The 26,186-nt window shown below is 38.5% G+C and overlaps 3 protein-coding genes across 4 annotated transcripts in view; all 3 read left to right on the plus strand.

The window, feature by feature from the left end:
• The first annotated feature begins 1,101 nt into the window (after positions 1 to 1,101).
• Positions 1,102 to 12,578, plus strand: ncstn (nicastrin). 2 transcript variants are annotated; one of them, XM_089131642.1, is made up of 17 exons: positions 1,102 to 1,257; positions 2,090 to 2,191; positions 2,273 to 2,396; positions 2,577 to 2,695; positions 3,017 to 3,162; positions 3,663 to 3,813; positions 4,006 to 4,118; positions 5,209 to 5,361; positions 5,500 to 5,604; positions 5,713 to 5,790; positions 6,152 to 6,321; positions 6,656 to 6,758; positions 6,966 to 7,064; positions 8,450 to 8,564; positions 8,876 to 9,030; positions 11,180 to 11,386; positions 11,697 to 12,578. In XM_089131642.1, the coding sequence occupies exons 1-17, from the start codon at positions 1,197 to 1,199 to the stop codon at positions 11,817 to 11,819; spliced, it is 2,124 nt and encodes a 707-aa protein (XP_088987768.1). In that variant the 5' UTR covers positions 1,102 to 1,196; the 3' UTR covers positions 11,820 to 12,578. The 2 variants fall into 2 exon arrangements, with proteins under 2 accessions (XP_088987768.1, XP_088987769.1); XM_089131643.1 differs by having other exon boundaries at positions 8,450 to 8,552.
• Positions 12,579 to 12,983: 405 nt separating this feature from the next.
• On the plus strand, positions 12,984 to 20,626 carry fcer1gl (Fc receptor, IgE, high affinity I, gamma polypeptide like). The gene is made up of 6 exons (XM_039661148.2): positions 12,984 to 13,075; positions 13,168 to 13,285; positions 13,861 to 13,958; positions 14,941 to 14,967; positions 16,491 to 16,514; positions 20,333 to 20,626. Exons 2-6 carry the CDS (start codon positions 13,231 to 13,233, stop codon positions 20,399 to 20,401), a joined length of 273 nt encoding a protein of 90 aa, XP_039517082.2. The 5' UTR covers positions 12,984 to 13,075; positions 13,168 to 13,230; the 3' UTR covers positions 20,402 to 20,626.
• A 533-nt stretch (positions 20,627 to 21,159) lies between these two features.
• Positions 21,160 to 26,186, plus strand: part of nectin4b (nectin cell adhesion molecule 4b) — a 28,514-nt gene continuing 23,487 nt past the window's right edge. The window contains exon 1 of the mRNA XM_089131644.1: positions 21,160 to 21,588. Within this exon, the coding sequence (XP_088987770.1) occupies positions 21,537 to 21,588 (52 nt within the window). The 5' untranslated portion in view covers positions 21,160 to 21,536. The remainder of the gene's footprint in view (positions 21,589 to 26,186) is intronic.

The raw sequence follows: 26,186 nt of genomic DNA on the forward strand, positions 1-26,186 counted from the left end.
TGTTATTGCAAAAATAAAATTAGAACTTAATAAAATATTCTTTGACTTTATAAAAATGATAAAAAAACATTTTTATTTGTGTGCAGAGGGTTACAATAGCTGTAGATTTCCACATTTTCCAGAATCATATGAGAGACAAGAAATATATAGCCTATATATATATATATATATATTAGTATGCTTTCAAACGATTTTATGCGATCAAATGATTTTTTGGTTAAGTAAATACTAGTGAAAAAACCCAATGTAATTTACTTGAAAAAGTTAGTTCAGACAAGAATTTAAAAAACTACGTAAATTCCATATCAGTACTTATTTCAAGTGAGTATAAATGAAAGTGTAATATCAAGTCAATAAAATTAAGTAAAAATTACTCAACTTTTCAGATACTGGGGTTCCCATCATGCACTGGACCTTGAATAATTAATGAGGTTCATTTTTCACTGGTTTCCAGCTGTATTTACACTGTTTTATCATTGATTTTTGTTTTCAGGATTAGTAAATTGCCATTCTGTGAATTTTTTGCTTAAAACGACACATTCAAACACAAAAACGATCCATCAAATGTTACCACCATTGTGTATTGTCTACCAAGTATTGAGGTGTTTGCATTCACATAAGGCTTAAAGTCTGACATGATGTATAGGCTATATAAATTACTTAGATGATCTAAGTAAAGAACACACTATAAATGACTAATAAAATTCAAGATAATTGTTTTAGTGAAGTGTAATTCAAAGGCAAAGGAAATCGGTATTAATCAACCTTTTACAAGCCGAGTTACAATTACTTATTTTTTGTAAAGTTTACTTAATTCCACATTCCAACCAAGTAGATTTAACTTAAAGATTTCTAATTAAAGCTACTGATAAATATGTTTAGGTTTTTACTTGGCAAATCTTTGTAAATTTACTAGCATTTTCTGAGTGAGATCGTTTAGCAAGGTTTTTTCAAGTAAATCCTACTCCAAATTTTTTACAGCACAATATGTTCAATGTCATCAGAACACACAGAATAAGAAGAAAAAGAGACAACAAAGTTCTCGCGCTCTTATATGCTGTAGTGACGCACTTCCGCCAGCGGGTGTCGCTGTGGATCCGCGTCATCACTGAGTCACACGCGCCGAACGAGCGAGGCGGAACCGGAAGAAAACAAGCGCTGGTCCAGTTTCACACTCGAGTCTGTAAACGAGGAAGATGGAAGATTTAATATCAATAAACTGCGTTAAACTTCTGATTACCGCTTTGTTTTACACGTGTGAGTATAAAAACGAGTGTTTAATGTTTGAGTGTGTGTTTGTGCGGTCACGAGATGATGGTTATTGTTCACTCGTTCAGGCCTGAAATCAAAATAAATCCCTTTATAAATGTAGCTATGTGTTATTAATATATTCACATTTATTTTACATCATAATAACAGCGAGAGGATGTTAATCTACCGCAGAATTAGCGACTGAACGAGTGTAATCGCTTACACAACACTAACAAAGAAGTTCCACAAGTATTACCATGGTCAATTAGCCTGGATCTAATACATGTACATGCTAACATGCTAACAACATTACAACTTTATATTCTCTAAAGTATCATGAGGATACCGGAATACATGCTCGTGTTCATCCAGGATCCGTGGAAATATGAAAGTACATTGATGATATTATAAGTTAATCACTGATCAAGATTTGACCTCATAAAATGATCATCATTTCATAACCTGTTTATTATCGTGTGTGTGTGTGTGTGTGTTTGGAAATACTGGGGTGTGTTTTCTTCTCATATCGATCTAAGCCAGTGATAAACAGTCATTTTAAATTTAATTATTGTCATGAATTGTTCTGTATGTTTCAGGAGCTCGTGAATGCTGGATTTCAGTTCCTAAAATATAAATGTTGCTAAAATACAAACGATTATATGATTATATTATATATCAGTGATTGTTGATCAGGATGATCTGAATATCTATAGATGATCCACTGGGAGCAGTGTGTGTAGCGCACATTAGTGTATGAGTAGCAGTGTTTGTGTGTGTGTTGTGTCATGTGTGTCTCCTGATTGTCGTGTGTGTGTGTGTGTGTGTGTGTGTGTTGTAGGTGTGATCTGCAGTTCAGTGGAAAAGAAGATCTATGTTGAACTCAACGACACGGTTCCGTGTGTGCGACTCCTGAACGCCACACATCAGATCGGCTGCCAGTGTGAGTGACACACCAACACACACTCACTCACACACACTCACTCACTCACACACACACTCACTGTAATGTCGTCTCTCTCAGCGTCGATGTCAGGAGACACAGGAGTTCTGCATGTTCTGGAGAGCGAAGAAGATCTGGACTGGATCCTCAACACTGGACCTCATCCTCCTTACATGATCGTCATGGAGACGGCCTTCTTCAACAGGTGTGTGTGTGTGTGTGTGTGTGTGATGGGGAGGGTTAGTGTAAGGGGAAAGAATATAAAAACCATTATGTCTCTGAAGAGTCCCTAAAAACATAGTGTGTGTGTAATCTCGTGTGTGTGTGTGTGTGTGTGTGTGTGTAATCTCGTGTGTGTGTGTGATCTTGTGTGTTTGTCCTGCAGGTCGGTCATGTTGAGAATGAAAAACTCGTCCAGAGTGTCTGGAGTCGCTGTGATCGTCTCCAAAACAGGCCTTGCTGAGAACTTCTCCCCTCACACACACTGCCCTAACCAGAACACAGGTGTGTGTGTGTGTGTGTGTGTGTGTGTGTGTGTGTGTGTGTGTGTGTGTGTGAGAGAGAGTATCCGTATCTGCGTGTGAGTGTAAGTGTGTGTTTGTATTAGTGTGTGTGTGTTATTGACATTACAAGACGGAAGGGAAATGTTGCATGTAAAAGTCATGTGACGTCAGATTAAAGTAAACATGCATTTAATTACTTGATTATTACATCAGTGTTTATTCTAAACTTGTGTGATGATGTGGAGACAGAAGCGGGAGAAATGGTGACCAGCTCCTAAAATACGTGAATCTCCTGTGTGTGTGTGTGTGTGTGTGTGCTCAGGTGTGTATTCTGCAGATTACGGGCCTGAACTCGCCAACTGTAACGGGACTGTCTGGAATCCTCTCGGGAACGGACTCTCCTATGAAGACTTCTCTTTCCCTGTGTTCGCTCTGAAAGATGAGAATCAGACTCAGGTCATCCGGAAGGTGTGTGTGTGTGTGTGTGTGTGTGATGTTTGATCATGTAAAGCTCCAGTTCTCCTCTATATCAGAGTCAGTGTTCCTGAACTCCTGAAACGCCTCCATTGTATCTCGAGTTTCTCCCGGAACAAACACGTCTCAATATTCCTCATTATAATAATTAATGCGCATAATAAAGGGGCGGGGCCTGGTTGAGTTAGTTAGTAGTGTGTTAAACTGGCGGTTATGGAAAGGGGCGGGGCATTTCCCAAACACACTCGAAGCGCTCGACCAATCACAACACACCGCTCCTGCCGACCAATCAGAGCGCAGTGTGCTTTCAGGAGGAGGGGCTTCATAGAGACAGGAAGTGAACAGAGCGTTACTGACAGACTGGGAAGAGAGGAGCCGCAACAATGGAGAATATGAGGAGAATAATCAACATTCAAGCAGGAAAACATGAAAACAAGAGCAGAATATGCTTCTTTAACATGTGTGTGTGTGTGTGTGTGTGTGTGTGTGTGTAGTGTTACGAGGATCATAACCTGCGTGTGAACGGGAGCGCTCCTCAGTATCCGCTGTGTGCGATGCAGCTGTTCTCACACATGCACGCCGTGACCGACACCGTGACGTGCATGAGGCGCACGGACCTGCAGACCCGCTTCAGCATCAATCCAGGTACACACACACACACACACACACACACACACACACACACACACACTCACACACACACTCACACACACACACACACTGCCTTTCAATTAAGATTGTTTGTGTGGCTCCGCTGGCAGATATTAGTCCTTGTTTGAAACACAAGCGTGCTGTTGTTGAGTCCGCTGTGATTATGGTCTGTCTGCCTCCTGTCAGAGGTTCTGTGTGACCCCTTGAGTGATTTCAACGTGTGGTGGTCGACTCGACCCCTGAACAACAGCGCCAAGGGTCACAAGGCCGACGAGAGCATCGTCATCGCAGCCACACGGGTGAGGAACACACACACACACACACACACACACACACTGACGCATCATCATCAGCAGAATCTGGGCATCAGGACACTTGTGGCCATTTTCCATAATTTGGTGTTTCCGTCAGGAGACGACAGTCATCGACGCAGCGAGGTCAACTCAAGAACAGGCACACGTTTCGCTCACACGACCTTTATCAATGCCATAACCTCCATTTATGAAGTCACATGATCAACCAAGCCAAGACTAATGGTGCGTTCTATTATTCATCCGTCTCGGAGATCCGAATCGGACGACAGACGTTGCCTAGCAACACGCCCCCTTTCCTCGGATTTCTCCTCTCGGACGTCGGACAACCGTGAGGACACCGAGAGAGAATTCCGTTTCGGAATTCAAGATGGCTGCGCCCTGTGACTTGTAAGAATGAATTGTTTTCATTGTTTTTGAACCGCTTTGGTATTTTAAATGACGGTTATAATCACTCGTATTACTGCGTCCCCTGTAGGCATGGGAATCGGTTGTTGTGAGTGCAATTACTGACGTTGCTAGCGTTGCTAACAGAAGATTAACATGAAAAACATTAATAAAGTGAACATTTTCAAGTTCAAATGGCTGCGTTTTAATAAGGTGTAGTCATAATATTTTTTCGTTTTAATGTAAGTGCCTGGTACTCGGCCAGCGCTACCATTATAACAGCTTTCCGGGTGGCGTCCATTTTTTTTCTCCGACTCGGACGCGTTAAACAAATAGAACGCTTGAAGTGTGGACGTGACGTCAAATCCGAGGTCCGAGTCGGTTCGTTGGCTATAATAGAACGCACCATAATACATGATCCAAACACGGTCTTGCCTTGGTTGATCATGTGATCTATGCAATCATGTGACTTCATAATGTGAGCGAAACGTTTGCCTGTTCTTGAGTTGACGACTCTCGTCTACTGGAGTGAGTGTGTGTGAGTGAGTGTGAGTGAGTGTGTGTGAGTGAGTGTGAGTGTGTGTGTGAGTGTGTGTGTGTGTGTGTGTGTGTGTGTGTGAGTGTGTTGGTCTGCACGGCTCGTTTGGACTGTTTTAAAGGCTGAAGTGTAAATGAAGGTTGTGTGTGTCAGCTCGACGGCAGGTCGTTCTTCTGGGAGGAGGCTCCAGCGGCCGAAGGAACCGTGTCTGGGATCGTCACCCTATTGGCTGCCGCTCATGCGCTTCAGCCTGTCACTCAAACGGCTCCGCCCCCTCGCAATATATTCTTCACCTTCTTCCAAGGGGTCAGTGTTTCGCCATGCTCTTCACTCAGTATTAGATCGGCCTGACGGAAGTGAGAGCGGTTTTATTCATAATTAATTCATACAAGTGTGTGTACGAACCCCCCTCTCTCTCTCTCTCTCTCTCTCTCTCTCTCTCAGGAAGCCTTCGACTACATCGGCAGCTCGAGGATGGTGTACGACATGCAGAGGGGGGAGTTCGTGATCGACTTCGACAACGTTCACTCCATGCTGGAGATCGGGCAGGTACACACACACACACACACACACACACACACCTGGATGTTCATGCATGTAATGAATGTTGTGTGTATGTCGAGTTTAAACACACACACCGTTCTTGTTTGTTTACAGGTTGGTCTGCGCCGTGGGCGGGAACTTTGGATGCACTCTGACCCCGTATCATTAAGAAACAGCAGTGTGAAGGACGAGGTGAGTGTCTCTCTCTCTCTCTCTCTCTCTCTCTCTCTCTCTATTATTTAAAATCTATAATGAGAATTTGTCAATGATCAAATAAAGTTGTTGTGAAAGTTCCCAAAGCATTTCCAGTCACACATGTACACACACACACACACACATACATAAAATAACAAGTCTCTCTCTCTCTCTCTCTCTATTGAAATACATACATATATAGATATATATATATTTTTTTCCTTTCTTTCTCTTTTTATTTTTATCTTGTATTTTTTGAGTTGAAAGGTTTTCTTTTAAAGAAGAATTGAGTATTTTAAGTCTTTCATGTAAAATAAAATGTAATTTAAAAGTCAAAAAAAGTCTCTCTCTCTCTCAGGTGTCAGAGATGATGAAGAGCATGCAGTCTATCGCCACTGATCTGGGCCTCTCATTGGTCGAGCCTCCTGTCACTCAGCCGCTCCCGCCCTCATCCCTGCAGCGCTTCCTGCGAGTCCGGCCAATCCCAGGCCTCGTTCTGGCGGATCATCAGTCCTCGTTCGTCAACAGGTCTCTGTTCTTTAACGACTGATCGTCACTAATTTCACTAATCACTCATTTCGATTCCCATTAGGTAATAACCCTTAGATATCGTCACACTCAGTGTTATTGCGGAGTGTGTGTGTGTGTGTGAGGAACTCTGACACACACAGCGTTAGAACACAACAGCCGCCCAACTCATACACACTTCATCATACACACTCTTATTAAACAACAACACATAAAACATCAGCAATCGCAACACACACACACACACACCTGAACACAGATGCGGCCGACGTGAACAGGGTTTCAGGATTTACAGCTGATGATTGGTTGACCTGCTGTTTGTCACCTGACGCAGATACTACGAGAGTGTGTATGACGACGCAGAGAACCTGAACATCTCGTACCCGCCCAACCTGAGTCCAGACGAGCAGCTGGTGTTCCAGACGGAGGAAGCCAAGGTGAGCGAGTGTGTGTGTGTGTGAAAGAGAGAGAGTGAGAGAGAGTGTGGTGAGCCTGAGTGCAGACGAGCAGCTATTAATAGCAATTAGCAAATATAATAGCAAAAGAAATGTTATTTTCTAACCTGTAAGAGCAAAGGCTCGTTCTCCTCTGTGTTAATGAGTGTGTCGGAGTGTGTGTTCACTGCATGTGTGTTTCCCTGACAGTCTCTGGCTGAAGTCGCCACTCTCGTCGCTCGCTCGCTGTACAAGCAGGCGGGAGGAAACGAGACAAACCTGAACAACATCACCGCTGACCCCAAGATCGTGAGTCACGTGACCTCACACACACACACAATAAATATCGATTTCTCTACTAATCGATTCTCATTTTTACGAACCGATATCGATTCTTAAATCTCAAGGATCGATTAGTCATCCTGTTTCATTTGAATGAATGGGACATTGTATCGCGGCTGCGCGCATCCAAAAAAATCACAATAATCTTTGTCCTTTGTTACTATTGATATGAAACAAAGTCTCAAATTTCAAATTACGTCCATTTTCTTTAGAAATTCAAAACCATAAATAGTGTTTTGTCGCTGTGGCGTGAGATTGCTCTGGAGAAGCAGCAGCGCTGATCTCTCTTCCGGCTTAATAATACCAGTCACAGCGCCAAATAAACATGAATGAGCATGTGAAAGTGTGTTAAAGATAGAGTACAACTTATCCAAATCCAGATCATGTCACATTGATTCGCTCAATCAGCGTTTCAACCGTGGAAAGACGTCAGTTAAACAGCTTGAAATCAATGTATCGTCATATTTACCTTAGAAAACCCACATAAACTCGTTAGTCAGCTAGAAAAAATAACTCTAGAGAGGAGCATTTTGCTAAATATATACACCATATTACATATGCATTATAATCTTAATGTTCTTTAATATTTAATGCAAATTTGAATAAATCTGGAAAGTTTTTTATGACAGCCATCATTTAAATGTTTATATTTCATATAATCTTCTTATTATAAAAATAAATAAAAGTGTAATTTAAGTGTTTTTGTACCTACAAAACAGTTCATTATTACCTTCATATTAGGCTAATGAAGTCTATAGGCTACAACTAGACTCCCATAGTTTACAGTATTAGTTCAGAGATTTGATTCCCTTGAGAAAAATGGCCATTTATTGGAACTGATATCCAAAATAATCAATATTGAATCGAATCAGAATCGAATCGAATTGCAAGCTTGTGAATCGAAATCGAATCAAATTGTAAAATTTGTCTCAATACCCAGCCCTAATACACTCACTAACTCACTCACACACACATACATACACATTCTCTCACTCAATCTCTCTCTCTCACACACACACTCTCTCTCTCTCACATGATCACATGTGACTCGCCCTGTTCAGCTCTAGTGTTCAAGTGTTCTCAAGTATGATCATGATTGTGTCACTGAGAATGTTGTCGAGGCATTATTGCATAAATAAATGAACACAAGAACAATAAATATAGAATATAACATTAACAAAAGTCAATAGCATTAAAATATGCCAAGTAATTAATCAAACGTGTACATCCGAGTTTCTCACAGTTGGGTTAGTCTTTGAAACTCTAAGTTTATGTTTAAAGCAAGAGCTGATATGTGAGTGAAGCGGACTGCGGTGTTGGCGACGCTGATGTGATGTGGGTCTCTCTCTCAGGTCGCTCAGCTGCTGTACGGGTTTTTAATCCAGAAGAACAACAGCTGGTTTCGGGCGCTGCTTCCTCCAGAGGTCACGAAGAAAGGAGCCAACAGCATCTTAAGTGTGTGTCCTGGTGTATACTCTTTCTCACACACACACACACGAGTCCTCAGTCGTGTGTCAGAGCAGCGTTCAGTGAGAGTGGATTATTAAGATGTTTATTTGCTGATTATTACATTACTGGCTTAATTTTTCAATTGCTAGATTAACTACATCACAACTTATATATACACACACATGTCCCCAAATGTGTGTTTTATGGGGACGGATCAATACAGTACACAGAACATGAGCGAGCGTGCCGGAGTGACGTGTGTGTGTTGCAGCGGTTCTGCTGTCGATGTTCAGCTGGTGTGTATCTGACCACTCCTCTGTTGTGTCCAGGCTCCGGTCCTCCTCAGTTCTACATCGGTGTGGGTCCGCGCAACACCGGCCCCGTGCACAGCGTGACCCGCTTCGTCCAGTACATCATGGCCAACCTGACCGGCAGCGTCACCAACCTCACCGAGAGCCAGTGCCTGAACCCAGAGAGCAAGGACGTAAGCAGCGGCGCTCACCCTGCCGGATGATGTTCAATAATGCTAAAAACTAAAATATGTTTGATTACGGTCATCTGAATGATATAATTGTTCAATTCTATATAATGTTAAAAACTTAAAAATGGTCTATTGTCATCTAAATATTTATTTAATTATGTTCAGTTATGTTAAAAACTTCAAAATGTTCCATTATTGACATCTGAATAACTATATAATTGGTCAATCATATATATATATATATATATATAGTGTTAAAAACTTGTTCAATTATTGTCATCTAAATAATTATATAATTGTTAAATCATATATAGAGAGAGAGAGTTAAAAACTTACAAATGTTCTATTATTGTCATTTAAATAATTATAATTATGTTCCTTTATTTATTTATTTATTTATTTATATATATATATATATATATATATATATACATATATATATAGTGTTAAAAACTTGTTCAATTATTATCATCTAAATAATTATTTAATTGTCCAATCATGTATGTGTGTGTATATATACAGTATATATATAGTGTTAAAAACTTGTTCAATTATTGTCATCTAAATAATTATATAATTGTTCAATCATATATATATAGAGAGAGTTAAAAACTTACAAATGTTCAATTATTGTCATTTAAATAATTATAATTATGTTCCTTTATTTATATATATATACTGTATATATATATATAGTGTTAAAAACTTGTTCAATTATTATCATCTAAATAATTATATAATTTTTCAATTATATATATATATATATATATAATATATAGTGTTAAAAATTATAATTATGTTCCATTATATATAATGTTAAAAACTTGTTCAATTATTGTCATCTAAATAATTATATAATTGTTCAATCATATATAGAGAGAGTTAAAAACTTACAAATGTTCAATTATTGTCATTTAAATAATTATAATTATGTTCCTTTATTTATATATATATATATATATATATATATATACTGTATATATATATATATAGTGTTAAAAACTTGTTCAATTATTATCATCTAAATAATTATATAATTTTTCAATTATATATATATAATATATAGTGTTAAAAATTATAATTATGTTCCATTATATATAATGTTAAAAACTTGTTCAATTATTGTCATCTAAATAATTATATAATTGTTCAATCATATATAGAGAGAGTTAAAAACTTACAAATGTTCAATTATTGTCATTTAAATAATTATAATTATGTTCCATTATTTATATATATATATATATATATAGTGTTAAAAACTTGTTCAGTTATTATCATCTAAATAATTATATAATTTTTCAATCATATATATATATAGTGTTAAAAATTATAATTATGTTCCATTATATATAATGTTAAAAACTTGAAAATGTTCAATTATTCATTATTAACATATGAATAATTATATAATTGTTCAATCATATATATATATATATATATATATAGTGTTAAAAACTTGTTCAATTATTATCATCTAAATAATTATATAATTGTTCATCATATATATATATATATATATATATATATAGTGTTCAAAACTTACAAATGTTCAATTATTGTCATCTAAATAATTATAATTATGTTCCATTATATATAATGTTAAAAACTTGAAAATGTTCAATTATTCATTATTAACATTTGAATAATTATATAATCGTTCAATCATATATATATATAGTGTTAAAAACTTGTTCAATTATTGTCATCTAAATAATTATAATTATGTTCCATTATATATAATGCTAAAAACTTGAAAATGTTCAATTATTTTGATCTTAATTATAATTGTTCAATTATATAGTGTTAAAAACTTACAAATGTTTAATTATTGTCATCTAAATAAATATTTATATAATTGTGTTCAACTATATGTAAAAAAACTTGAAAATGTTCCATTATTAACATCTGATTAGTTATATATTTGTTTAATCATATATTATATATAGTGTTAAAAACTTGTTAAATAAGTGTCGTCTAAATAATTATATAATTGTTCAATCATATAAGTAGTGTTTAAAACCTACAAATGTTCAATTATTGTCATCTAAATATTTATATAATTTATGTACCATAATGTTTAATTTTCTGAAAACTTGTCGTCTATGTTCCCAGAATGCCCAGCGCTCATGTTCCCCGTTTGTGTTCTCAGTTTTCCTCGTATTTCTGGGTGTCGGGGCCGTTGGTGAACGGCAGCGGAGAGCCGTTCTGCGTGAATGCGTCGGTGCGTCTGGCTAAAGCCGTGTCTCCGGCCTTCGACCTCATGGAGTACGGCTCCCGGGATTACTCCACATGGACCGAGTCTCGCTGGAAGAGCATCCGAGCGCGAGTCTTCCTCGTGGCCAGCCGAGAACTCGAGGTAATCCTCGTCGGTCACTGGCTACGAGTAAATGCATGTTCACATTTAATGACTAAACTAAAATTACCATCACACACACACCTCCTCACTTTATTTCTCTCAACAAGAGAGCTGTCAATCAATAAAGTAAAAAATAACTAGCGTTGAAAACGTAAGATATTTTGTTGTAAATTGAAAAACTGTTACTTGGTTCTTAAAAGTTACTTTACTAGTTATTTGTAATGAGTTACACAGAAGACTGAATTTATCAAATCTATAATCTAGATTTATGATTTGCTTTGATTTCATTTTCTGTGTGTGTTTCTGGCAGATGTTAACACTAGGAGTGGGCGTGGCTGTGCTGCTGCTCTCTCTATTGGTGACATACTTCATCAGCTCGAAGGCGGAGCTTCTGTTCAGCTCCGCCCGTGAAACGCCCACAACCACCTACTGAACAGAGTATCATACATTCGAAGGCGGGGCTTCTTTTTAGCCCCACCCATGAAACACCCACAACCACCTAGTGAACAGAATATCATCGACTTGAAGGCGGAGCTTCTCTTTAGCCCTGCCCATTAAACGCCCACAACCACCTATTGAACAGAATATCATCCACTCGAAGGCGGGCTTCTGTTCAGCTCCGCCCATAACACGCCCACAACCACCTCCTGTTTCCTTTAGCACAGAAACACACTTCAGTTCAAGAGTAATTTATTTTTAGCCTGACAGGGTTGTGCCGCACTGGTTTTAACTGGGCTGAACTGGTCTGCTCTCCTGGAAAGTTGTTCATATTGTTTTGCTTTTTTTTATTCCTGATGATTTTTTCTGATTATGACATGGACGGGCACAAAAAGCTGATTTTAAAGTTGAGAATAGTGTGTGTGTGTGTGTGTTGACATGAATGCAGTGCGTTTGTGCAATAGCTTACGGAGTTAAGTTCAAACTTAATTTTGATGTGAATCTTTTTGTTTGGGAATGTAAAGCCGTCCGCCCGCGCAGGACTTGACGACTGTAATTAATCCCCAAACACAGACTGTCCAGTGAACCGCTCGTGATGTTTCCACTGAGCTTCAGAAAACCAAATTAACACTGACACGCAGCGTTTGTTTGTTGACTTTAATTGAATGAAAGCTGATTGATTAATGATGTCATTATTTTTCTCTAAGAAACTGATGCCTTGAGAACCTGAATAAACATGACTTTCTTTTCCACAGTTTCGTCTGGCTTTGATTTTGAATAAAACATTAATCATAGAAACAAACCTCACATCACAGACAGCATATATGGCACATTATCAGTCAATGCTCGAGAGGGATTATAAGGAATCGAAAGATTTGCTTTGCGACGGAAGTTCAAGTGAATCAATGAAAATTAACTTTATTTATACTATGTGTGAATTGGTGGGAGTTGAGACACATTTTTCACTATTACTTTTATTTTTCTGTCTCCACTGTCAGATATTTGTTCTTGTTTACCTTTAGTCATTTTGCTTGTTCTTAATGTATTTGAAATGTTTGGATGTTTATGCCGTAACACGAGACAGAAACACTGACGAGGACGAGTTGGAGAGAAATATATGATATATTAAACATGATTCCGGCAGAAAGAGCTGTTTTCCAGTCTCTCTTGTCTGAGAAACAGGAAGAGTCGAGCTCGGGTCTTTATGCATGAGCGGAAAAAGAAGAGAGAAAAGGATGCAGTTGTGAAATTGTGTGTGTAAGAGTGTATTTTGAGTGTCTCTGAACGGACAGTTTGTTTCTGCCCACAGTTTCCTGTTAAATGACTCTTGTTCTCTGCCACAGTCCCTCTTCCTCTTCACTCTTCTCTTCTGTTCTGTTCGGCTCGTCTCTCGGAGGAAGAAGAAGATGATTCGGCCGCTGGACTTGTGTCTGATTCTCCTGCTCAGCGCTGGACGAGTCGGTAAGATCATCGGGACCGAGAACACGGCACTCTCCTCTGGACAAAACTAAATATTGTTTTATATCTTTTTGTTCCCCAAATACTGAATTATGTTGCAATAACCTGCATTTAATGAAAAAAAAAATTAGGTTTATTTTTATATGACTTGATTTGCGTAATTTGACTGAATTAATTTACAACTGGATTCCCTTTATCGGGTAAAAATATACGTCGCTTTAAAGTCGCGTCTTCATCTATACAGCGATTTAACAATAGAGTTTCACAACAGCTTTAACAGGAGATTACAGTCACAGATCTACAATAAAGTTATTGTCCAGATAAAGTTAGTTTTGATTGATTCACTTCCGTTGTAAAGTTATTAAAACGGCCGCTTTAAACTTCTAAATATATTATAATAGCTACAATTTTGCTTTAAACATCAATAATTGTTTAAAATATATTGGTTTAAAGTTGTAAACATTTAAAGTTGCTACAAATAATATGCTTTAAACATTTAACATTAATCATTTATAATGTGTGTGTTTGTTTATATGTTTATGTGATTATTAATTATTTCCTGTGTTTGTGTGTAAAAGCCGCCCAATCGGGAAATGGAGGAGACGTGTGTTATATTCTGGACGGGATTCTGATCGTTTACGGCGTCGTTTTGACAGTGCTTTACTGCAGATTAAAGGTGAAACACACACACCACATTCATGTTTTACACCCATCTTAGATTAAATTACATTTATGGAGACAGTGTTATACTTACACACACTGAGAAATATGATGTTCTTCCCTTTTACTGTCGGTTCTTCCTTAAAATAAACAATAAAAAAAACATTTCTGTCTCGTTTTTCAGCACAAATATCGAAATATTCTTAAATCAAGAGACATTTACTGGAGAAGATATTGAGTCTTGTTTACTGAAAAATGTGTACAAATAAAGTGAGTTTGTGTTTAAAAACGAACAAATATCTGCCAATGGAGTCAGAAAATAATATTGTTTTCACTTTCAATGAAGTTTATTTTCATGACTCCATGGCAGATATTTGTTCTTTTTATAAACACGAACTCACTGTATTTCAACACATTTTCTTTTGTTTGTTTTGGCAGTGTAGTAATATTACTCTAACTAGGCTACAGTTTTTGTATCTGTACTAAAATAATTATTTAGGCTATTTATTCATTATTAACTAATACATTAATTAAATGTACAGAAATGAAAACAAAACTGAACATTAGAACACTAGGCTAATTGTTCAATATTTAGCATGAAAGCTAAACATAATCTGCAAACCCGATTCGCTCATGCCTATATTAATCATAAATGTGCCGCTATAGTTTATGCTCAAAAACCATACACAAACCATATATTAGCCTATGTAAAATGTATGTTTTTAATGAGCATCTATCCGTAAAATCCTCATAAAAATACAATAGCAGCTTTTAGACGGTCTGACACGCCGATATTCAAACAAACTTCCCCACAAACTATTCATATTTAAGTTAGTGCATGTGAGAACCGTCTGAATCAACATCTCGTTGGTCTGCTCATTTCTTTTACTTTTTTACTCTAGTTAGAATCTCATCTTTAGTGAATATCTGAATGTGAGTTTGATGTGGAACTGACGTTTGAGGAACATGATGATGATGTTGATTGTTGTCGTTCACAGATGAATTCGTCTCACAGTTTCTCTGAGGTGAGTGTGTGTGTGTGTGTGTGTGTGGTCGCTCTCTTTCTGCTGAATCTACACACAACTCTGTTCTTCCTCTTACAACACACACACACACACACACACACACACACACACACACACACACACACACACACACACACACTTTTGTCACGATCGCAAGGACACTGAGGTCACTTTTCTCAACTCTTCACGCGGTTCATTTCACATTAACTTCACAAAACAAACACCATATCACTGATACAACACCAGCTACAAACACACAACAGCAGTATTAGACGACCCTTTCTTCTGTCCGGTCTCTTTTTTGTGGTTTTTGTCATGATTAATTTTATCTGTGAAACCCAAACCTGTTCATATACGCGAACACTCGGTCGGCCAGATGACAGTAGCTACGGAAGCCCATTTCAGACACATTCAGGAAAACATGCTTTTGTAAATCATAATTACTGTATGACATAAAAAGTCAATATATTCATATTTATGAAATGAAAAGCCAAAAAGATGACATTAAGAAGTGAGTCATTCATGGAAAGATTTCACCTTTTTAGCTCATTTCGACTCATAATCTCGTAATGACATAAAAAGTCAACACTTTGACATACATCATCATATTAATGAGATGGAAACTCAAAATTATGAATAAAAGTTTAAATTATGACAAAAGTCAATTATTACATCAATAGTTTAGATTATGACATAAAAAGTCAACATTCTGATTTAAAAAGTTGAAATTACGACTCGTAAACTCATGACTCATGATCATTTCATATTTTTAATTCATGACTTTTATCTCATGACAATTTTTTTTTTTTTTACAAAAGTCAGAATTTACGACATTCAATAAGATGAGATGTTAAAATGATCACATAAAAAAAATGAAAATGACTGAATTTTGAAAGCCAAAATTTAATTTTTTTTTAACTAATTTTGCCTGTTTAATCTCATAATTATGAAAAAATGGTAAAAATTCAAATCGGACATGTCAGAATTACGATTTAATGTAAATTTTGACTTGTCGTAATTAAATTTTTGACATTTGATGTCATAATTGGGTTTGCGGCACCAACCGGGATTACGGTGGTGCGTCAGATGCGTTACGCAACAGCCGAAAGTGTCGTATCGACGCAGTGTCTCGTTCCCTCGAAAGGGAGCCATGATGTCATCGTCCAGCTCAGTTCAGCTCATATAATGATGTCAATGCAGGCAGATCAATAAAATTGTTGAATATTAAGTTTCTCCAATTGTGAGTTGTTTATTTCTCATAATTGTGAGAATTTTTTATTTACAATTGTGAGGGTTTTTTATAATTGTGAGATTTTTGTCTCATAATTGTGAGTTTTTGTGTCATGAAAGCATGATGTGTCTGTGATGGGGTGTTAATGGCCTTCCGTATGTAAGCGCAGAATCTCTCTTTCATATTCATCCTCTCATCTTCTGAGAAAAGCAAAGAGGAACAGAAAGAGGGTAACGCCACAGCTTTGAGCAAGACTGTTCTCACAATCTCACTGTCCTTTTGTGCTTTTCAGAAACAAGATGGAGACATTTATCAGGTACAGTGATGACTGTCAGAGAGTCTGATGAGTGAATGACTGTGGTCTGATTATGATATTGATCGTTAGAGAGTCTGAAGAGTGAATGACTGTGGTCTGAGTATGATATATGACCGTCAGCGAGTCTGAGTGAATGACTGTGGTCTGATTATGATATATGACCGTCAGAGAGTCTGATGAGTGAATGAATGTGGTCAGATTATGATATATGACCGTCAGCGAGTCTGAGTGAATGACTGTGGTCTGATTATGATATTGATCATTAGAGAGTCTGATGAGTGAATGACTGTGGTCTGATTATGATTTATGACCGTCAGAGAGTCTGAGTGAATGACTGTGGTCTGATTATGATTTATGACCGTTAGAGACTCTGATGACGAGTGAATGACTGTGGTCTGATTATGATATTGATCGTTAGAGAGTCTGATGAGTGAATGAATGTGGTCAGATTATGATATATGACCGTCAGCGAGTCTGAGTGAATGACTGTGGTCTGATTATGATATTGATCATTAGAGAGTCTGATGAGTGAATGACTGTGGTCTGATTATGATATATGACCGTCAGCGAGTCTGATAAGTGAATGACTGTGGTCTGATTATGATATATGACCGTCAGCGAGTCTGAGTGAATGACTGTGGTCTGATTATGATATATGACCATCAGCGAGTCTGATGAGTTAATGACTGTGGTCTGATTATGATTTATGACCGTCAGAGAGTCTGAGTGAATGACTGTGGTCTGATTATGATATTGATCGTTAGAGAGTCTGATGAGTGAATGACTGGTCTGATTATGATTTATGACCGTCAGCGAGTCTGATGAGTGAATGACTGTGGTCTGATTATGATATATGACCGTCAGAGAGTCTGATGAGTGAATGACTGTGGTCTGATTATGATTTATGACCATCAGCGAGTCTGATGACGAGTGAATGACTGTGGTCTGATTATGATTTATGACCGTCGGAGAGTCTGAGTGAATGACTGGTCTGATTATGATTTATGACCGTTAGAGACTCTGATGACGAGTGAATGACTGTGGTCTGATTATGATATTGATCGTTAGAGAGTCTGATGAGTGAATGACTGGTCTGATTATGATTTATGACCGTCAGCGAGTCTGATGAGTGAATGACTGTGGTCTGATTATGATATATGACCGTCAGAGAGTCTGATGAGTGAATGACTGTGGTCTGATTATGATTTATGACCATCAGCGAGTCTGATGACGAGTGAATGACTGTGGTCTGATTATGATATATGACCGTCAGCGAGTCTGATGAGTGAATGACTGTGGTCTGATTATGATATATGACCGTCAGAGAGTCTGATGAGTGAATGACTGTGGTCTGATTATGATTTATGACCGTCAGCGAGTCTGATGAGTGAATGACTGTGGTCTGATTATGATTTATGACTGTCAGAGAGTCTGATGAGTGAATGACTGTGGTCTGATTATGATATATGACCGTCAGAGAGTCTGATGAGTGAATGACTGTGGTCTGATTATGATTTATGACTGTCAGCGAGTCTGATGAGTGAAAGACTGTGGTCTGATTATGATATATGACCGTTAGAGACTCTGATGAGTGAATGACTGAGGCCTGATTATGATATATGACCGTCAGAGAGTCTGATGAGTGAATGACTGTGGTCTGATTATGATATATGACCGATAGAGAGTCTGATGAGTGAATGACTGTGGTCTGATTATGATATATGACCGATAGAGAGTCTGATGAGTGAATGACTGTGGTCTGATTATGATATATGACCGTCAGAGATTCTGATGAGTGAATGACTGTGGTCTGATTATGATATATGACCGTTAGAGACTCTGATGATTTAATGACTGTGGTCTGATTATGATTTATGACCGTCAGAGAGTCTGAGTGAATGACTGTGGTCTGATTATGATATATGACCGTTAGAGACTCTGATGATTTAATGACTGTGGTCTGATTATGATTTATGACCGTCAGAGAGTCTGATGAGTGAATGACTGTGGTCTGATTATGATTTATGACCGTCAGAGAGTCTGATGAGTGAATGACTGTGGTCTGATTATGATATATGACCGTCAGAGAGTCTGATGAGTGAATGACTGTGGTCTGATTATGATATATGACCGTCAGCGAGTCTGATGAGTGAATGACTGTGGTCTGATTATGATATATGACCGTCAGAGAGTCTGATGAGTGAATGTTTGTGGTCTGATTATGATATATGACCATCAGAGAGTCTGATGAGTGAATGACTGTGGTCTGATTATGATATATGACCGTCAGAGATTCTGATGAGTGAATGACTGTGGTCTGATTATGATATATGACCGTTAGAGACTCTGATGATTTAATGACTGTGGTCTGATTATGATTTATGACCGTCAGAGAGTCTGAGTGAATGACTGTGGTCTGATTATGATATATGACCGTTAGAGACTCTGATAATTTAATGACTGTGGTCTGATTATGATATATGACCGTCAGAGAGTCTGATGATTTAATGACTGTGGTCTGATTATGATTTATGACCGTCAGAGATTCTGATGAGTGAATGACTGTGGTCTGATTATGATATATGACCGTTAGAGACTCTGATGATTTAATGACTGTGGTCTGATTATGATTTATGACCGTCAGAGGGTCTGATGAGTGAATGACTGTGGTCTGATTATGATTTATGACCGTCAGAGATTCTGATGAGTGAATGACTGTGGTCTGATTATGATATATGACCGTTAGAGACTCTGATGATTTAATGACTGTGGTCTGATTATGATATATGACCGTCAGAGAGTCTGATGAGTGAATGACTGTGGTCTGATTATGATTTATGACCGTCAGAGATTCTGATGAGTGAATGGCTGTGGTCTGATTATGATTTATGATCGTCAGCGAGTCTGATGATTGAATGACTGTGGTCTGATTATGATATATGACCGTCAGCAAGTCTGATGAGTGAATGGCTGTGGTCTGATTATGATTTATGACCGTCAGAGAGTCTGATGAGTGAATGGCTGTGGTCTGATTATGATTTATGACCATCAGAGAGTCTGATGAGTGAATGACTGTGGTCTGATTATGATATATGACCGTCAGCGAGTCTGATGAGTGAATGACTGTGGTCTGATTATGATATATGACCGTCAGAGAGTCTGATGAGTGAATGACTGTGGTCTGATTATGATATATGACCGTCAGCGAGTCTGATGAGTGAATGACTGTGGTCTGATTATGATATATGACCGTCAGAGAGTCTGATGAGTGAATGACTGTGGTCTGATTATGATATATGACCGTCAGAGAGTCTGATGAGTGAATGACTGTGGTCTGATTATGATATATGACCGTCAGCGAGTCTGATGAGTGAATGACTGTGGTCTGATTATGATATATGACCGTCAGCGAGTCTGATGAGTGAATGACTGTGGTCTGATTATGATATATGACCGTCAGAGAGTCTGATGAGTGAATGACTGTGGTCTGATTATGATATATGACCGTCAGCGAGTCTGATGAGTGAATGACTGTGGTCTGATTATGATATATGACCGTCAGCAAGTCTGATGAGTGAATGGCTGTGGTCTGATTATGATTTATGACCATCAGAGAGTCTGATGAGTGAATGACTGTGGTCTGATTATGATATATGACCGTCAGCGAGTCTGATGAGTGAATGACTGTGGTCTGATTATGATATATGACCGTCAGAGAGTCTGATGAGTGAATGACTGTGGTCTGATTATGATTTATGACCATCAGAGAGTCTGATGAGTGAATGACTGTGGTCTGATCAGTGTGTGTTGTTCCTCAGGATTTGGGCCGTCATGATCTGGACACCTACGACACTCTTCATGGAATGAAGAAGAAGCCTCTGCCATGAGAACATCTGCATGCTTTCTACATAATTGAGCTTTGTTAATATCCAGTTCTTCTCTGTTGTCATTATTTGATGTTGTTAATTTGTACAATGTGTGTGTAAGGCACTTAATGCCAATTAACATAGTAAAGTTATATTTAATATTTTTTTTATGTCCAATCATTTTTTGTTAATGTATGAGTAAAAATATTCTTGTTTCTAATTTAAATAAAATACTTTCGTATCCTTCCTGTTTGTTAATGCTTGATCTTTTCTCATTTCTATTTTAAATATACAGCTGACCAGCAGGTGTCGCAATAAAACAGTTGGGAAATGTTTATTGGGAAATAAACTAAATTATTAACTCGCTCCAGGTCAAAGCTAACAAATATTTAAATCAGCTTTGATACACCACGTGACCAATCAAATTAGAAGAACACAAACAACTCCTGCATAAATATACATTTGTGTAAGTTAAATGTATTTAGATGTTAATGATCAAATAAATAAATAAATACATTACAAATTACTTGCACAATAATAATAACAATGCTATTGAATATTTTACTATAAAGTAAAAAAAAAAATGTATATCTCTCTAGTCTAGATTGGGTTTAAATAATTTGCCTGATTGTGGGTGTTCATAAAATGTCAAGAATTTTCTCCTGAACTGGTTTGTCCTGTTCATTTCTACTTTACAAAACAACAAAACCAAACAAAAGCCACGAATTCCTCAAACTTCACTTCCGCTCGAACAGATTCAGAGAGAACAGTTTTCTGCCATTCGCTTCAAATCCCCAACAGAGAGTTTGGATTTCAAGAGGAAAAACATAACTTTATAGTTTAGTGCACAATCCAAAGGTCAGTACGAGCGAGAGGGGGTGTGCGCGCACGTGCGCGTTCCCGGCGGTGGGTGGAGCCCGCGTGAACACGCAGGTGTGTGGGAACGCTCACCTGAACACACTTCAAACAGAGTTTAATCATGAGTTTATCAGCCTCTGGATCTTCCTGTAGAAACTCGGCTTGCATTTTCTTTTTATTCCTTTAAATGCTTAAAAATGGCGGACCATGAGAACACCGTTCAACACGGATGAACGGAAAAGCGCGCGAGAACATGAGGAGGAATAACAGAAATACACTGACAGAATAAAGCAGAAACATGATGACGAATCTCCTCATCTTCATCGGTGCGATGCTCTTCACCTTGATGGGTAAGACAAACACTCACGAACTTCGGAAGACTCGAGTGTGTGTGTGTGTGTGTGTGTGTTTGTGTGTGTGTGTTTCGGTTAAATATTTGTCAATTGCGGTAACACTACTTTGTTAACATTAGTACATTAATACGTTTTTGTTAATTAATATTAATGTATTCCCGAAATTAAAAGTCGTATCTGTTAACCTTAGTTAAAGCATTGATTGACATGACCGTTGTGTTTTTATTAACGGTTATAAAGTTTTATGAATACTGCAACCAACCAACTAAAACCAGTCACACACATATAGTTGTGTTTGAGTGGCTGTTTTTCAGAGTCCATAAGTTGTGTGTGTGTGTGTGTGTGTGTGTGTGTGTGTATGGTTGATTCAATTGGTACAGTGACATTCTTCAATCATCAACCAGCCTCAAAAACCATTACTCACTGATTTATGACTGTCGTGGAGGAAATATGTGCAGAAATGTGTGTGTGTGTGTGTGTGTGTGAGAGAGAGAGAGAGAGAGAGAGAGAGTCTGAGTGAGATAGCGTGTGTGAGAGAGAGAGAGTGTGAATGAGATTGTGTGTGTGTGTGTGAGAGAGAGAGAGAGAGAGTGTGAGAGAGAGTGTGAGTGTGAGAGAGAGAGATGGGTAGGTTTCAGGGTCAGGTGTGTGTGCGTGCGTGTGTGTGTGTGTGTGTGTGTGTGTGTGTGTGTGTGTGTGTGTGTGTGTGTGTGTGTGTGAAGGTAAAGGTATGTATTGTTATTTTAAACGTGTGGCGTGTCAGTGTGTTTGTGTTCAGTGAGTGTGTGTGTGATGAAGACAAACAATAACCGGAACTGCAACATGACATTCTCTCTCTATCTCTCTCTCTCTCTCTCTCTCTCTCTCTAGCTCTCTCTCTCTCTCTCTCTCTCTCTCTCTCTCTCTAGCTCTCTCTCTCTCTCTCTCTCTCTCTCTCTCTCTCTCTCTCTCTCTCTCTCTCTCAATTCAATTCAATTCAATTCATATTGCCAAAGCGTCAAAACAACATAGAAAATGATTTGGAACATTTAGTACACAAAATATTAAAACTGATATCATAAAACAATAATAAAAAAATGAACAGATTAATAAATAAAATAAAATGGATTTAGAAATCATCTATATATATATATATATATACATAAAAAAGAAAAAATATTGAACATTATATACATGTGTGTAGGTCTTAGGCTGTGAGTGAGTCTCTCTCTCTCTCTCTCTCTCGCTGTCTCACTTTCTCCTGCTTTCCGTCTCATTCTCTCGCTTTGAAATGTAAGTGTGTGCTGGATTTGCTTCAAGATGATTTGACGTTAAACATGAAGTGGAGATCCATCAACACACTCGTCCAGTCGAGCTGCAGTGTGTAGAGTGATGGACACGGCTCAGACGGAGCGTAAGGTCTCGAGTGCGTCTCAATCTCTGCTCAGTTTTCTCCGGCGCTCCTCTTTCATTATTTACCGCAGGACCACTAGCGGCTCTTCCAGTGTTTTGATTCCCTTCATGAGACTTCACACACACATCTGATCATAAACATCAACACGATCCGCTAAACCTGTCACACTCCATCTCAAGAGTTTACACTCTTTATCCAGTCAAGTCTGTTATTATAACTCTATTATAACTCTATTATAACTCTAGTATAACTCTAGTATAACTCTATTATAACTCTACAAACGCCCTCCTTCAGCTCCAGTCCTTCTGTGTCAGTCTGAGCCGCTCTTATCAGGCAAACGGGAGAATAACTTTGATATCGTCACTAATATTTCAATTGATTATCCATCATCATTTTATAGAAACATCATGAATATTAAATATGATCATCAGGCTTTTGAGGAAGTCAATCATCTTTGTGTTGCATTGCGTTATACATGTTAAAACTACAGAGATTTGATCACAAAACTAAGCCTTTAAATATCATATTATTGGCAGATAATTTGCATACACACACATATAGATATATATGCATTTATGTAAGTGTATGCATTATAATGTTATAAAGATCTCATTGATTTATATTACTAACTCGCATAAAAATATTAATATCTGCCAATAATATTTCTTAGTAAGATGATATTTAAATGCTTAGTTTTATGATCTATAGACTCAAACTGAGCAAAATGTTAAAGCGTTTTATGTAAATATCTGCAAGCATCCTAATCTCATTTAAATATCAACATCAGTCTCTAATAATAAAATCTGTTTGTCCTCCATATTCTCACTACATCAGAACTTTATACGCCTGATCAATCAAATATGATATTATGAAACGTTAAATGCATGCGAATTCCCACCATAACACTGATAAACATGTCGTCAGAAACCGGCCGTATGGGACGTGCTTTATGGTTTGATGGAGCGTTGATGGTTTGGGCTGATTTCTGACCATCATTGTTGGGTGTGGGAACGTCCTTGTGTTTCTGTGGCGTGTGTGTGTGTGTGTGTGTGTGTGTGTGTCGGGCCGAGAGCGGTGGATCATGATAGTGCGGTTTATTATTAACTCTCACACACACTGACCTCGACTCCACACTGACCCCAGACAGAGACGTTCACAGATCTCACACCGACTCTTTGTTTCTCAGTGTGTGTGTGTGTGTGTGTGTGTGTGTGTGTGTGTTCTCAGATCTCACTCCGACTCTGTATTTCTCAGTGTGTGTGTGTGTGTGTGTGTGTTCTCAGATCTCACACCGACTCTGTATTTCTCAGTGTGTGTGTGTGTGTGTGTGTGTGTGTGTGTTCACAGATCTCACTCCGACTCTGTATTTCTCAGTGTGTGTGTGTGTGTGTGTGTGTGTTCACAGATCTCACTCCGACTCTGTATTTCTCAGTGTGTGTGTGTGTGTGTGTGTGTGTGTGTGTTCTCAGATCTCACTCCGACTCTGTATTTCTCAGTGTGTGTGTGTGTGTGTGTGTGTTCTCAGATCTCACACCGACTCTGTATTTCTCAGTGTGTGTGTGTGTGTGTGTGTGTGTGTGTGTGTTCTCAGATCTCACACCGACTCTGTATTTCTCAGTGTGTGTGTGTGTGTGTGTGTGTGTGTGTGTGTGTGTTCTCAGATCTCACACCGACTCTTTATTTCTCAGTGTGTGTGTGTGTGTTTACAGATCTCACTCCGACTCTGTATTCCTCAGTGTGTGTGTGTGTGTGTGTGTGTGTGTTCACAGATCTCACTCCGACTCTGTATTTCTCAGTGTGTGTGTGTGTGTGTGTGTGTGTTCACAGATCTCACACCGACTCTTTATTTCTCAGTGTGTGTGTGTGTTCACAGATCTCACTCTGACTCTGTATTTCTCAGTGTGTGTGTGTGTGTGTGTGTGTGTGTGTGTGTGTGTGTTCACAGATCTCACTCTGACTCTGTATTTCTCAGTGTGTGTGTGTGTGTGTGTGTGTGTGTGTGTGTTCACAGATCTCACTCCGACTCTGTATTTCTCAGTGTGTGTGTGTGTGTGTGTGTGTGTGTGTTCACAGATCTCACACCGACTCTTTATTTCTCAGTGTGTGTGTGTGTGTGTGTGTGTGTTCACAGATCTCACTCCGACTCTGTATTTCTCAGTGTGTGTGTGTGTGTGTGTGTTCACAGATCTCACTCTGACTCTTTATTCCTCAGTGTGTGTGTGTGTGTGTGTGTGTGTGTGTTCACAGATCTCACTCCGACTCTGTATTTCTCAGTGTGTGTGTGTGTGTGTGTGTGTGTGTGTGTGTGTGTGTTCACAGATCTCACACCGACTCTTTATTTCTCAGTGTGTGTGTGTGTGTGTGTGTGTTCACAGATCTCACTCTGACTCTGTATTTCTCAGTGTGTGTGTGTGTGTGTGTGTGTGTGTGTGTGTGTGTTCACAGATCTCACTCCGACTCTGTATTTCTCAGTGTGTGTGTGTGTGTGTGTGTGTGTGTTCACAGATCTCACACCGACTCTTTATTTCTCAGTGTGTGTGTGTGTGTGTGTGTGTTCACAGATCTCACACCGACTCTTTATTTCTCAGTGTGTGTGTGTGTGTGTGTGTGTTCACAGATCTCACTCTGACTCTTTATTTCTCAGTGTGTGTGTGTGTGTGTGTGTGTGTGTGTGTGTTCACAGATCTCACACCGACTCTTTATTCCTCAGTGTGTGTGTGTGTGTGTGTGTGTTCACAGATCTCACTCTGACTCTTTATTCCTCAGTGTGTGTGTGTGTGTGTGTGTGTTCACAGATCTCACTCTGACTCTTTATTTCTCAGTGTGTGTGTGTGTGTGTGTGTGTTCACAGATCTCACTCTGACTCTTTATTCCTCAGTGTGTGTGTGTGTGTGTGTGTGTGTGTTCACAGATCTCACTCTGACTCTGTATTTCTCAGTGTGTGTGTGTGTGTGTGTGTGTGTGTGTGTTCACAGATCTCACTCTGACTCTGTATTTCTCAGTGTGTGTGTGTGTGTGTGTGTGTGTGTGTGTTCACAGATCTCACTCCGACTCTGTATTTCTCAGTGTGTGTGTGTGTGTGTGTGTGTGTGTTCACAGATCTCACTCCGACTCTGTATTTCTCAGTGTGTGTGTGTGTGTGTGTGTGTGTGTTCACAGATCTCACTCCGACTCTGTATTTCTCAGTGTGTGTGTGTGTGTG

The sequence above is a fragment of the Pimephales promelas genome, chromosome 5, assembly GCF_988280905.1.
Source record: "Pimephales promelas chromosome 5, fPimPro1.hap1.1, whole genome shotgun sequence".
NCBI classification, from domain to species: Eukaryota; Metazoa; Chordata; class Actinopteri; order Cypriniformes; family Leuciscidae; genus Pimephales; species Pimephales promelas.

What these genes read in the sequence shown, in the direction of transcription:
- ncstn (XM_089131642.1), top strand. Translation starts at nt 1,197, where the DNA reads ATGGAAGATTTAATATCAATAAACTGCGTTAAACTTCTGATTACCGCT. An exon ending in TACCGCTTTGTTTTACACGT is followed by an intron (nt 1,258 to 2,089) that starts GTGAGTATAAAA and finishes TGTGTGTTGTAG; the next exon opens with GTGTGATCTGCAGTTCAGTG. An exon ending in TGGCCAGCCGAGAACTCGAG is followed by an intron (nt 11,387 to 11,696) that starts GTAATCCTCGTC and finishes TGTTTCTGGCAG; the next exon opens with ATGTTAACACTAGGAGTGGG.
- fcer1gl (XM_039661148.2), top strand. Translation starts at nt 13,231, where the DNA reads ATGATTCGGCCGCTGGACTTGTGTCTGATTCTCCTGCTCAGCGCTGGA. An exon ending in TGCTTTACTGCAGATTAAAG is followed by an intron (nt 13,959 to 14,940) that starts GTGAAACACACA and finishes TGTCGTTCACAG; the next exon opens with ATGAATTCGTCTCACAGTTT. An exon ending in AAGATGGAGACATTTATCAG is followed by an intron (nt 16,515 to 20,332) that starts GTACAGTGATGA and finishes GTTGTTCCTCAG; the next exon opens with GATTTGGGCCGTCATGATCT.